This window comes from Anticarsia gemmatalis, chromosome 6, assembly GCF_050436995.1.
Source record: "Anticarsia gemmatalis isolate Benzon Research Colony breed Stoneville strain chromosome 6, ilAntGemm2 primary, whole genome shotgun sequence".
NCBI lineage: Eukaryota > Metazoa > Arthropoda > Insecta > Lepidoptera > Erebidae > Anticarsia > Anticarsia gemmatalis.
In genome coordinates this window covers 12,625,042-12,639,447 of record NC_134750.1, presented here as the reverse complement: position 1 = coordinate 12,639,447, position 14,406 = coordinate 12,625,042, and the positions used below count along the sequence as shown (strand labels likewise).

At 32.0% G+C, this 14,406-nt stretch overlaps 1 protein-coding gene across 4 annotated transcripts in view; it reads left to right on the top strand.

The window, feature by feature from the left end:
- Positions 1 to 14,406, top strand: part of LOC142973788 (terminal nucleotidyltransferase 5C-like) — a 249,171-nt gene that overhangs the window by 217,932 nt on the left and 16,833 nt on the right. The window contains exon 1 of one of the 4 annotated variants that reach the window (XM_076115795.1): positions 5,665 to 6,004. The exons of the other annotated variants lie outside the window; for them this stretch is intronic. Coding sequence (XP_075971910.1) covers positions 5,933 to 6,004 — 72 coding nt within the window. The 5' untranslated portion in view covers positions 5,665 to 5,932. Of the gene's footprint in view, positions 1 to 5,664; positions 6,005 to 14,406 lie in introns of those variants that run through there. 4 annotated transcript variants of the gene reach the window in all.

The window sequence follows — 14,406 nt, the reverse complement described above, 5'->3', positions numbered from 1 at the left end:
TATAACTTCTAAACAATCTGTGTTTTAATAAATTCATACTCCCAGCAAAAAGTTAAGACAGCCACCCTATTTAATAAGTAGATAATTCTTTCAGATTGCAATCTGCAACAATAAACTAGTCTTATCTGTAAACTAAAAATAGTGATATTTCATTAGTCATAAGTCATCTTCACAAAACATTGTCGCATTAATTCTCAAACAAAACCTTATGAATGATGTCATTGAATTTCAAACGAGTTATATCCCAATAGTTTCCTTCCTGGTGATATTTAAGTTAATCCAGGAACTCTATTAATGACCAAATCATTATTCAAATGTGTTTCGATTTCAATAATTCTTATTCTATAGTGTGAACTTTATGAGATCGTTTCGGCCTTCTGAATTGATACCATTGCATAATAATATGGCAAAATAAAGTAGCTGGCTTTTAAAAATCAATATATCAAGTTTTGCTTTTAAATTAAGTACATATTTTTATTTAAATTCCTTGCCTGAGAGTTAATTAAGCAGATTTCGAAAGAATGCAAAATCGCCTATCCGTGCTTACCAATTGTGGTGGACTAAACGCATTCCTCCTCTCTCGTTCCAGGATTATATAAGACCTGTACTCAATAATTAGGCCGTAATTGGCAAAATTTGTTCCCATTTTTTTTATATTCTTACACTATGCTGCATATTAGATATGTCAATGTCTAAGACTGAAGAGTAGAAACACGTAGAGATTTATGCATCGTAACTGCATTGGAAGTTTTTATTCTACCTAAATTATAATTATTAATGAATAGGAGCAAAAAATTAGACGTCTAATAACAATTTTATATAATAATACCAGTAGTCAGATTTGTTTAAATCATAGACTTGATTTGATTGGAGTGATCAAAAACTAGACCACTAAATAATATTTGAAAATATTAGGAACGATGGCCGTTTGTATTTTTCTAATGTGTACAATAAATTTGAATTTGATTGCATTCTTAGGAATTTTTATTTAGTCGTATTATTATGTTTAATGGTGGACCTAACGTCAAAGTTTTTTAAGCAGCCATAAAAGGCTGGGAATGACAATCATGATGATTTATTTTTTACAAATAACAAATGATGTACCAATCTTATTTTATAGTTTGTTAGCGATGAATAAAAAAAAAATAAGTAGATTAAGCGTACAAAGTTTTTTTCATTCTCCAGTTACAATTAACACTTACTTTATTTACCATCTTGAGTATTAAAAAAAAGAGACGCAACGATCTTCTATCTCTATTCATCTAACCTCAATAAATCACTCCTAATATTATAGTATCATCCAAAATATCAAGCATGTCACGACGCTACAAGTGCATGAACGAGTTCGTGTATTAAATCATATCTCGCCTTGACTTGGCAATGGCCTACATAAGTAGATAGTACTTTCGATTCGATAATCTTGTGTTTTGGTTTGTCTTGTGAAACCTTTTTGAAGAATTCGGAGTTCTGAGTGAATGTATTTTTGTTTATAATGTTTGTTGTGATTGCGTTTATTTCGTACGGTGTTTATTATAATCGACATATTTTTGTTTACAATGTTTGTTGTGATTACGTATATGTCGTACGGTGTTTACAACCATCGACAAGTAATGGTTTATCTAGGGACCCTCGAATAACTTGAATCGGTATACTAGAGATTTATTAGAACTATATAAATCGAGACCTTAATTTATTTTATAATAGATTTAGTAATGCTTTAAACATCTATGTTTAAATATAATAATATCTTCTTGCAAAATATATTTTTAGAAATTTAATTCAATATTTAACTTGCTAATTGTTAAGGATATTTGGCAGACATTTTTTCTCGGGACATAATTAATTTACAAGGTTTTGTTAAGCTGCATTATTTTATCAAGAAGCTACTAAAATATTTCCAACCTGTAAACTTTATAAAGAGCATGTAAGGTTAAAGAGCATTACATTCCTTTACAACGGCAATCTTCAACAATAAACCCATTTACATTTCATAAACATTCTGAACACATCACACAGATACTCTAATGTTTTATATTTTCGATCTAGATCGAATTGACAGGCATTTATATTCAGTCTAACACAAGGCCTAGACTATCTGTGTAAGATCCTAGACACACTTAAGACTATGCACTATATAAGATAGTGATCTATAATTATATAGAGATGAGTCGGTCGTGATGTGTTAATCAAAATATCTTCTTTTAAAAGCTGTTTAAAAGAGACTGTAAATTTAATCAATAGTTTGATAATCAATTCTGCTTGAACTGGGGCTGAAGGTTGATCGATCTTATTAAAGATATTCTAACAATATTTTTCAGTACAATTTATAAGTTTATATTCGTCTTTCCTGATTATAAACGATGTGTAAAATAATTATAAAGGTAGAAAGAAGATTGTGTGTTCTTGAACTTGTAGTCCCCGGACTTATAGGGCGCGAACGAAATCACCCTTTTTTTGTTACCGTAAAAAAATACGACTGCATGAAATGGCAGTCTTGTTCAAAGCAAATTTTTCTTCGTTATTCCGGTTCTTGAAATTATGTTTAATTTTCAGGGGGACCGATTAGTAGAAAAGGCGAAAAAACAGTGCACTAAACTAAAGATATACCTAACATAAGATCAATATCTACATGTATGCACTTGTCCATATTCTGACATACGAAATCCCTAATCGAATATAATATCCCTTATCAAGGCTCGGTAACGCTCATGTCACACCTGTCCATGAATATTTATATACATTTAAATACCACTAGTCTACCAGTTAGACTGTTTTCCTTTTATAGCGCGGGTCAAAGTTCGATTAAACATTGACTTTTCAAAAGATGCTGTATATTAATTTTACTTGGTAAAGGAAAATGTGAAGTTTGAATGTGTGAATAATTTTAAACAGTTAAGATAAATGATCACTTGTTCTAACGGTAAAGGAAAAGGTGTGATAAAATATTGCGTGGGTACCTAAGATTTATTTAGAAAATCTTTTAAAAAAAATGTAAAGTCCCCAACCCGCATTCGGCCAGCGTGGTGCACTCAAGGCCTCCGTAGATCATAGGTAACCACGTAGAGAGTAGGTCTTTTCTTTCTAAATAGGAAAGTACTGTGAAATTTTAATTTGCATCTACTATTCGATTCGGGTGTTCGGGTTCGATTTCCAACAGATTTTTCTTAAGGCAAAATTTTTTTTCAGACTATTATCGTTAAAAAAATCTGACGAAATTATCGGTCAGCCATTACTGACCCTCTGCTAGGCAAGGGTCTCCTTATTTAGGGAGGGGTAAAGCCTTAAGTCAAAAACAAAATAAAAAATAATTGACAGCCTTCAAAAAACGTTACATTATATTATGCAAACGATTAACCTTTACAAAGCCTTGAAGAAACATTAACATAAGGTTTTATAAATACGTCTATTATCACTTTTGATATAACAACAGACCGTCAATAGGCTTAGTAGAGTTTATCAATTTTGAATGCTATTTGACTGGAGGCCTCAATATTAAACATTTCAATAGTATCTTAAAGTGAGTACATACATCATGCCTGTTATACTCGAAGGTATAGGCAGACATCACCCACTTTCCATCATTAATTCCCACTTTTCGCCCTTTAACGATTTTAGTCCCGAGTTATTCGAACTGCTATTGACAAAGATTCCTTTAAAAATTACAAAATACCAGTACCTTTGCCCAACTCGGGAAACGAACCCAGCCGTATACACTACCGACAAAACTACGGTGACATTGAAAAGCCACAGGTTTATCTAAGGCTAGATATCTACTTTCCAAAAATCATACATCATATTTAACAAAAATTTATAAGTTAATCTCTTTATAAGTAATTTTCGTTATAGTTGATCGTATGTCTGATTAATATTTAATTAATTCCACTACGTCAAAACAAAACAACATGGAGTAGCACGCTTTTAGACACGTGTGAAACACACACACACACACAAGATAATATATTATGTATATGTATGTATAACAATCTTATAACACAATCTTAAATGAAACAAATAAGTTCACTCGTGACTCCTGCGCATGTGAACTATTTCATCGATTATCTTTAAAACTACGCAATTATTTATAATAAATTATATTTGATATTATAGACAAATTAATACGCTTTCAACCTGTGTAAGTTTAATCAAAATCCATCGACTAGTTTTCGAGTTATGATCAAACAAATAAATTGTAATAATATTGTTTACTCGTCAAAATAAACGTTATGCGATTATAATAGTAATCTAATTCACGTGTAACTTATCATAATTATATTAAAAATAATATATTTTCATACATTTGTTGAGAATATTTGATTTTAAGCATGTATGGGTGTTCTATGCATGTGTGTGTGCCGCAGTTTTCATGTTCTAGGCAGCTGTTGTCTCTGTGTGTGTGTCTCCGTGTCTGTATACGGTGTGCGTCTGTGTGAGTACCGATAAGGTCACGGTCGTATTTGGTCTTTCATTATCTGTCCGTACAAAAATGGAGTGGGTTTTTATGCATATTTTTTGCAAAGAATATTTTTAGTGAATTCGTGTTATTTGAATCGTTTTCTATTAGCGTTTCTCCTTTTTTTGTTTAAGATGAATTTGTTTTGTACTTTTGTAATAGATGCTGCTGTTAAGTTGGTAGATATTCCAAATATACAAAATACTTTAGTAATAATATGCTTTTACTGGGTTCTGTCATAATAAAGTATATTTATATCTTTCGTATTTTACTCTTATGTCCCCCGGCTTCTCTTGTCTTATCTAGAAGATATGATACACCATCGTGCCAGGCACTCGTAAATCTGAAAAAAAAAACAACGTGTTTACTTGTATGTGTTCATCTACACTAACCATCAATATTCGCTCCTTAAATGTATGAAATCAGCCTTAGTAAGAATATATACCGCAATACTTTTACTCAGAAACTAAATACAAAATAATACGTATTTACCAACAGTCTCGCTTATATTGAATTTATAAAGAGACACCTACAAGTCTCTGCGGAATTTTTAAAAGCCTTATTTACCGACGTATTTTTGACCTCAACTCTCATTATTCCGACCTCGTAATATATTAAATTTACTTTTATATTTCAATAGAACCGACTTTTCTCCGCCTTTTAATATCATGAATTTATAATTTGTTATTTATTTGGCAGTTTAATAAAAGCCAATTTATATTCAGGGGTAGTTAACGAAGCTACAAAGCCTCTACGCGTGCCGCCTACGCCGTAGCGAGGGTCCCTGACGCAGTTCGTACTTTCCTCCTACGCGAAACGTAGACCCCTCTACGAACGTTTGTTTGTGTCCTATCTATGACGCCATTGTAAATAACGACGCGAAAGATGCTCCACTACGTAAATAAATGTTACTTGTCTAGCTTCTCACACATTCACACGATACAGCACTTAAAAGCACTCGGGCCGCGGTAAGGTCGTTTGTGCACCAAATAGCTCTTTGTTCAAATTTAATAAAATCGCAAAACATGTTATGTACAAAACGATAACACAAACCGCGCGTATTCTGGAGGCACGAATATGTTTAATCAAACGACTAGGTGTCATGTCATTAGTGAGTGAGACGGAGTGCTGTGTATGTGTGTGAGTGCGAGCGGGAGGACAAGTGTAGCAACAAGTGGCGGGCGCGAGGCGCGGGGGCGCGTTATCGTGTCCGTGACGTCAGGACCCTTTCACTGTCCGAAGTTGCGTACCGTCGGCGAAGACTTCAGTCCGCGCGGCTCGGTCACAGCGGGAGCACGTCTCGCGCTTCGTGTTCCTAAACTTCACCGACTCACGCGTCACTCGTATTAACACTACGTAAAATATATCGAAGCCAACTGTCGTCAGGATAAATACACACGCAAACGGTCCCTTCGGTCCTCCGTGTGTTATCGCTCCTGTAGGCTTCTCCTTCACCGACCCGACCAGTCCCCGGAATCCGAGATGGGCGTCATTAAAGTGACTCCGGACACCGCGTCCCTGATCTCCGCGTGCGACATGCTCGACGATATGAAGGTAAGTGTTACGAGAGAAAATCATGTGATGTCCAAAAGCATCGCGACAATGGCGACCGTCCAACCGGCCAGTTCCGTATTAGTGAAAAAAATGGTGTATCGGTGCGTGGGTGCGTGGGTGTACGTCGCGGTTACGATTTACGGCGACATTTCGCGTAATTTGAAATGTTATGCGCTTTTACGCGATGGCATTCGGCGCGGCGCACACGGCGCTCGTTATTCAAATGGTGCGTTTTCTACGGGCGGCGCGCGCGGTGAAAACTCCTCGTGCTGTCGACGGTCAACGGAAGCGGTTGCCCTTATCAGTTGTTTGTGACATGATTGCTATAACTAGAGTTCGCTACGTGAGAACATTCACACACGAACTACCCCACAATAGTTCACGATGTGAACTCACTAACGAAACTATTTATCGACCGAATTATCTTGAGATTGAAAGTGGAATTTTCTGGTTGTCTAAATTAAAAGATCAGTGTAATTGCATAATTGTGCGCATTGAAGTAGTTTCCCACGTAGCTATTGGAATGATTCACGGTGATAAAGTATTATAGTTGTAGAGAGACGAGTGAGACGAGGCGACACGGAGATCCGTGGTCGCGCGACGGTGACGCAATGTCGTTAAAATTGTTTTGATTATGTTAGTTTGTGGGCGAGCCATGTGCCCGGTGACGATAATGTAATCTCGTGATACTGAAACTCGTGAAAGATCGTATTATTCGTAAATATTATACATTTTGGTATACCAAAAACATCAATCAGGCATATTAAAATATCGTTATGTACCTACATAGTAACAGTTTATTATAATAAAGCGCAGAAATGGGTAGTCTAAATGAGTATGTATTGTAGCGCGCACGCAATGTTTCGCGGTAGGGTGAGCATGCGTCGCGCGCATGCGCATGCGCCCAGGATTCCTTGCTGCTAATTTTCTTTAACTTAAAGCAACAGATTTATGACACCTTCACGGTCAATATACTCATATAATAACTATCATTTTAGAGATATATTGACACTTAACCATCGCTTCGTCTATTGATTTTTTTTTGATCGTTTCAACTGAAACAATACTTAATTGAATAGCAAATTAATCATATCATTGCGAGTAAAATTAGATTTTTTCAACAATAAATCTTAAGGCAATTCCATAAGTCATACAAAGAATTAAGATAAGTTTGCCAGATAAAAATAACTTGTACCATAACAATAAGCTTAATGTATATTACTGCGAACTTGCGAAGATAAATTTAGTTTTTAATGTGAATCTAAATAGCTTAGTTAGGCACTTTTTTGTTTTATTTTTATATTACTTCATTCCAAAGACAATATTTTATTAGTTTTTTATTTATCGCAACCTATTACTCGTACACAGCGGGAATTCGATAGTTCTTTTTTAAATCTCCGATGACAGATAAATTCCTTTGCAATACTTTTTTTTTATGTATCTTTTTAAATTGTTTTTGGGTATTAGAGTATAAATGAATCTGGTATTACATCATTCTTAAATATTTTTATTTTGGTTTAAGTTTGTAACTCGATGACAGTTTATTGTGTGATTATTTAAATTATTACATTACATTACCAGGTAAATAAAAAAAAAAATTTAATTTTAAAGGAAAATAAAAAACCAAGTACCTCATTTATGTTTAATTATGTTTTTAGTGTGGAAATAAAAGTTATATTTTTTACGACTTGGCATCATATTAAAACTACAGATTTTTTACAATTTGTGAATGACCTTTTTAGCATATTAATAATACATACTATAAAAATAATTTAAACATCATACGATACACTTTAGTTTAAAAGAACTAGTTTCTTTGTTTCCATTTAAGTAAAACAATAAAAAGACAACATTAAGCTATTCTATAAATCTATGGTTTATTGAGCATTTATTGTAAAGTGCTGATAGCCAGTTGCGTTTACCGTTTGAAAGCTGATCAGTAATTTAAGGAATCTTTATCGGGGATGCTCATTGGATGGGTGACCACTAATTTAATTGAGCTAAGCCTCTTCAAGCGTTGCAGAGTGAATTGTCGAACTATCAATTAGGGTAAAATAAATAACAGTAACCTTAGCTTGATCTATTTTTAGCTGTAGGCTAACCACTCATAAATAAAAAGAAAATTAAAACGTAAACAATCTAATTAACACTAATTCAAACTAATATTTACATATTATTTTGAAACGTCCCATTGCATTCATATTGCAAGTCTATGCATAACACATTAATTAGAATGCCCGTGTGGGTTGCCATGTTGCAAATATCAACTGAATTGCTACAAAAATGTTAACACATGCAAATAAAGATATTTGCATGCGTGGGCATTATTTCAATGACATGCTGTTACAATAAAAACAAACTATTTAATGTAGTGCTTGCTAGCACTTATATGGGTAATATATTATACTTGTGATAACTTTTATAGCTGTTTTGTCTTTTGAAATTTTGAATTATAGTACTGTTTCTTTGTTCAATACTATACTAGACATACTTAGTTTTCAAACGTAATTCTAAGAATGGAACTTGAAATTTATTGCTTCGTACTTATTTAATTTTATTATTCATTGTTACAATATGTTAAAAATCGTCTATAATAAACATTTAAGAACTTTTTTCTTATTGCTTTAATACTGGCTGGTTAAAATTCAATTGGTAACTATTGCATCTTCGTAAACAATTCAAATTTGGAACGTGTTACAAATAATGACGTCGCACACAGAGACTGAGAGACGCTGCACGCTCGCGAGTTTTCGTGAGCATTGCATCCTTGATATTAACTGAAGCATCCAACATTATTGTTATACGAAAGTCTGTCTGTCTGTTCGGCACAAATTGATTGACATACGTTTTAATATTGATAGACATTTAATAAGTTATTTTTTACACAAAGCTCTTGAAAAAAAAATTATTTTACTAATTTTGTTTAAACTTATAGTATATTTAAAAATGCAATAGAGTGTAATATTTGCAGAGATTTTAAAACAATATCTGTGATTCGTTTGAAGAAAAAGACTAATTACACAAAAATCTAGAGAAACTCGTAAACAATTATGGACATATCACGCGTGGAGCCGCGGACGGAAGCTAGTTTTCTATATTGCTCGCCGTAACGGATGCACGAAGTATGTGGGTCGCGATGCGTTTTGAAACAACTCAATGTCGCCAGCGTTTATCGCGGCCTCGTGTGCGCTGTGCCTTCATACAGCACGTTCGAATTTAGATTTATTACTTTTTTGTTATTACGACATTTTGAAAATTTTGTTTTTTATTATAGACATAAAAACATTATTTTTGGATAATTGCACTTATATTGCATTATCTTCGAACCTTAAACAAAGATTTAAGTAACCTGAAATTAGATTTGACCTTTTATGAGTCATAAAACTATTTTTTATATTTAGCAGAAAACAAATAAAATCCGGAATTAGAGAAAAGTCTTACGTCTTGTAAATTTTCTTTTAAAAACGAACAATGGTACAAAAATAACCTCTAAAAATTGAGTTCTCCAAAAATAAATTAAAAAAGCCTGCTTTAATATAAAAAGACGTGTACATTTTCTTTTAATATTAGCTTGTTTATTTAATACCCCGGGGTGTTATAAGATAAATTTTGTTGTCATTCCGAACTCCCTGCGGCTTTTGAACGAAAACAATTACGTTCAGAAATTATTCAACACCTACAGGCTTGTCAGATTGATTTACTGCGCCGATGTTATAAAACTATATTAAGTTTATTATAAAATAATATTATTCTTTGACGATTTTTTGAGGTCTAATCAAAGTAAGAATGGTTTCTTTGCTTCAAAAATGATTTAATTTGTCTATCAGTGTAAAAGTCAATTTCTTAACTTTATAAATACTGTAACAGTTTTTAGTAAGTAATGTCCCCGAAAGAGTTAAAAATCAGTGGCTTTTATTAATTTGCAAATATAAACTTATTGTGCTTGTAATTTTTTACGAAAACTTGCTTTTAATCAAAAAGGTGACAGTTTTTGTGACAAAAATTTAGCTATGTGACAAAACAAAGTCTTTCTTTCTACAAAAAAAATATGTGTTACACGACATTGTACGAAATTAACAGTAAATTACAGTGATAATATATGCATTTACACTATTATAAATCCTACATATATATGTCTACGACTATTTACAAACATAAAATTCTAGTCTTAAAACTATAAGAATTCGAAGTGAAAGTAAGTTGTAACCTATTACCCTTGACACAATACGCTAGAAGGCTGTTATCATACGCCTATAGATACGTACATAATGTACACAGCTATGTACCAAATATGTCGGCTATAAAAATTCTTTGATAACGAAGCGAAGATAACGCGATTAGAATCTTGAAATGTAAATTTGATATAATAAGTCAGGTGATTTTAGAAAATTACCTTTAAATTTTTCATATTAGTTTTTAAATAAGTAAAATTATCTCAATTTTGTAATGTCTATAAAAAAAATAGGAATTCAATACACAGTCTTTTTGTAATGCTTCGTTAAAAATATGCAAGGACTTGATAGTCTGTTGCTCCATTTTTCCAAAATAAATGAACCAAGTTCAATTAAAGACGAAGATTTTTATGTCAATACCAAATAAGTGTCTCAATGACAAAAACCTTTCTAACTATTGAAAAATTTAACCATTTTTATGTAAGTAAATTTTCTTTTGAAAATAAACATGCACGCACGTTTCCATTTCAATACTCTATTAAAAACGAAATTGCACACGTTTATAAAATATTCCACTAAACTAGAATGATATTTAAATTTTAAAATTGTTGCCAAGCCTAACCACAGATACACACATACTGATAATACGTATGCAAGTGGGCCGAAGTCTACAGCACTGGCAAAACATAATACATGGCAACTCTAGCAATTAACATTACATGTCTATAAATTAGGCGCCAAACTTTTAAATCGAGTGACGTTTGACACTTAATCTATTTTCGAATCGAATTTTAAATAGACTTAACTTTAAATCGATAGAATACTACTTATGACGTTTTTCTTTTAAGACTACCTACCGCTTTCATTGTGTCTTCAGTACCGAAAAGACTTAAGTTGAACTAAGCACACAATCACATAAGTCTTTCTTGAATTAAAAACAAATGTTTTATAATCTAAACGGCTGTTAGATTATGACGGCACGTTTTCAGGTCTTTTCCATGATTGTGAGTGATGTTATTGGATGTAAGAAGTACAAATGATTGGAAAGTGCTTGAATTTACATTATAATTATACAAATTAACGAATTTCAATACTAAAATAAAAACAGTACAAGTAGATTTCAATGTTATGTTTTTTTACTTCGCAATAATTTCAGTGAAATTCTCAGAATAGAAAAGATTCGTACGTGTTAAAAGAGGTAAATGATAATATGTCTGTTTTCATAAAATCATTATTCAAGGCTAATAAGTTATTTACTTTTAGTCTACTCTCTCAAAAGATATCTCAATTTTAAATTAAACATGTCGCAAGTAACTGATAGGCTCTCCAGATTTCTACAGTTACTTTAACTCAAGACAACTTCAAAGTTTTCTTCTATTATGATTTTAGTATAACAAAAGTAACAGTTGTTATTCTACGCCTTCATTCATAAAATTTTCATTGATTACTAAGTAACTACACTTCGAATTTTGCCTTTAAGACAAATTTTTGTTCATTTTCATTAAGTTAATCCAGGCCTAATTGTAAGGTTTCTTTTATTTCTCATGGTAACGTTCGATTGATCTATTTTAAAAACTTGCTAATGATGGCTACCTCTTTGTGACAGATGTCAATTTGGTTTTTTTTTATTCATTGGCACAAAGTTATTCATTCATTCTTTGCACCTTGGGGTCTATTATGTATCTCAGTTCACAACTTCTTGAAAGACACTATGCTGTACATTGTTTTCTCTCTTACAATACAGTGATGTACACGTAACGTCAAATCAGCAATGAACTGCGTAGTGGCCAGCAATTTGTCGTACACTGGTTGTCAACTGAGATACGTGATACACATAAACTTTTTGCTAACCCAACATAACCTCAAAAACAATAAAGAGACGTTATTACTTGTAGATAACAAAAACCGCTTAAAATCTTTTAAAACAATATCTAGACACATTTTTATCAGGTCTTTTTATCATTTTAATTCTGAATGGGTTACTTTCACTATGCAAACTGGTTTGCACCAGTTTCAAGGTCAGCGTGGATTATTAACACTTGAGAACATAACAAGCAGGTTTTATATACGACGGGACAATATACTTAGGTATTAGGATAAAAAATAAACGCTAAAACCGAAATGGCGTAAGTTTTAAGTCACATGTTTGCACTTAAACCTTTTTTATTATGTGGATATGAAAATCTAAAGTTTGCCTTTGTCTAGTTGTTAGTGTGTTATCTTACTCATATTAAATGGATTGTTTATACTCATTCACCCGAAAATACTAAACTAATTATGATAAAATTTGGCATACACTCATAGCTTACAACCTGGATTAACCTTAATATAGTAGCTAAGACCTTTTACGGGATATAATCTATAAGTCAACAAAATGTAATGCAAATCGGTTCAGTCATTTTGACGTCAAAGGCACACAAACAAACACACATTCACGTAATATCAATACATACTTAAACGTATTAATTACCTTACTTTACCTGTTTGTTTGGGAAATTTTATACCTCGCATATATTAAACCTTTGGAAAAACAATACTTTCATATAAAACATTATATAGTTTCAAAGACTTGTTTACTTCAATCATGTAAGACAGTGAATGAACACAATAACCTCTAAGATAATAATATTATTGAACAATATACGTATAAATAAGTTAATTTATGCACATCTGTTACCAGTGATTTTGTTGAATTAAAAATAAATTAATAGTAGACTAGAATACTTGTAAATAGAATAAAATGTTATGACTATGAAAAAAAATTGGCAGATTGAAAATAATAATATGTCGACTTAAAAAAGGAGGTTTTCAAAGCATCCCTATATTTTTTTCTATTCTAATGTTACAAAATCGTTTTTAACTTATCTTCCACAAACAACCTATTTACGATTCAAAAATATGTGCTAATTTCATACGTGTCAATCAAATACCTTAAAATAACTTTGATAAACACTAAGGTTCCTTTTTTTCATATTCATACAATCAAAACCATCTTCAAAGAAAAACATATACAATAATAAATTAGCATTATAAGCTTACCTTTATCATTGGGTTTTCCCTTTATATTACAGCTGTATAATCTTAGATAATTACAAATAATCTGTTATTGATTGCAACCATCAACTGTGTATGTGCTCATCATTTTAATTGAACACATTGATATGTATATTTACATAGGTACTACTTCCTGGTAATAATACGTAACTAGGGTTTACTTTAAGTACAGTTTGAAGATTTACATAATAATACAAGAGTTGCTTATATATGTCTTGTTATTTCAAATAAATAAGACAATATATCTCACTTTAAATAATTTGATCATAATATTGTAAGCGTTAAAATAATGTAGTATCATTATTTTCTTCTAAAGAGGTGAATTTTAAGTAGGATAGTATCAAGCATCTATAAAATAAAATTAATATCAAATACATAGTACATGTTGCCTGACCTAAGTCACTGTTTCAAAGAAAATTCGATATTTATAAAACAATACCTTAAGGCATCTAAAACAAAAATTGCTAAAAATATATACAGATATTATCTTAGAAGGCCAAAAGTATAATGAAACCAAGCGTCTTTACTTTGAAACAAAAAAACAGTGTCAAACTTATTTTTTTGTACACCCAGCAAATTGAAAACAACTATCACTCAATTTAGCAGCGATAAAAAGTGACGATTTCAATACATTATCAACAATCTGACCACAATGGACCACAGAATGATAAATGATGGTCCGATAAAGGACAATGGACCTCGTGGGAAACACCTGTGGTCAATGCGTGGGCGAAGGAGACCGATTGAGTAATTGTGATATTTTCGTACCATATTATTATGGTCCTATTACGTTGTGTGAAACTAGTCTAACAAATTGAACGCCTACGTGAAGAATATGTTTGTAATACGCATTTGCTATGATTCTTTCTTGCACTTTATAAAAGAAAACATCTTACTACCTTCTCCAATTTTGGATTTTTTCTTTGACCGACTGTTCTTTTTTGAGGTATCACAAAATTTTTCTTGCTGAAATCAGTTAAATTATGTGGGAAACTTTTTCATTCAAATACTTAAAGTAATACAATAAGAACACATATCAAAAAAGATAGAACTATCAATATTTTTCTGCAATAAATCTGCCACACTTTAAAGCCTCTTTGATTACACACTATCTATTAGTATCTATTTATCACAAATTCGGGTGCAAATCAATAAAACTACGTAAAACAAGAAAGT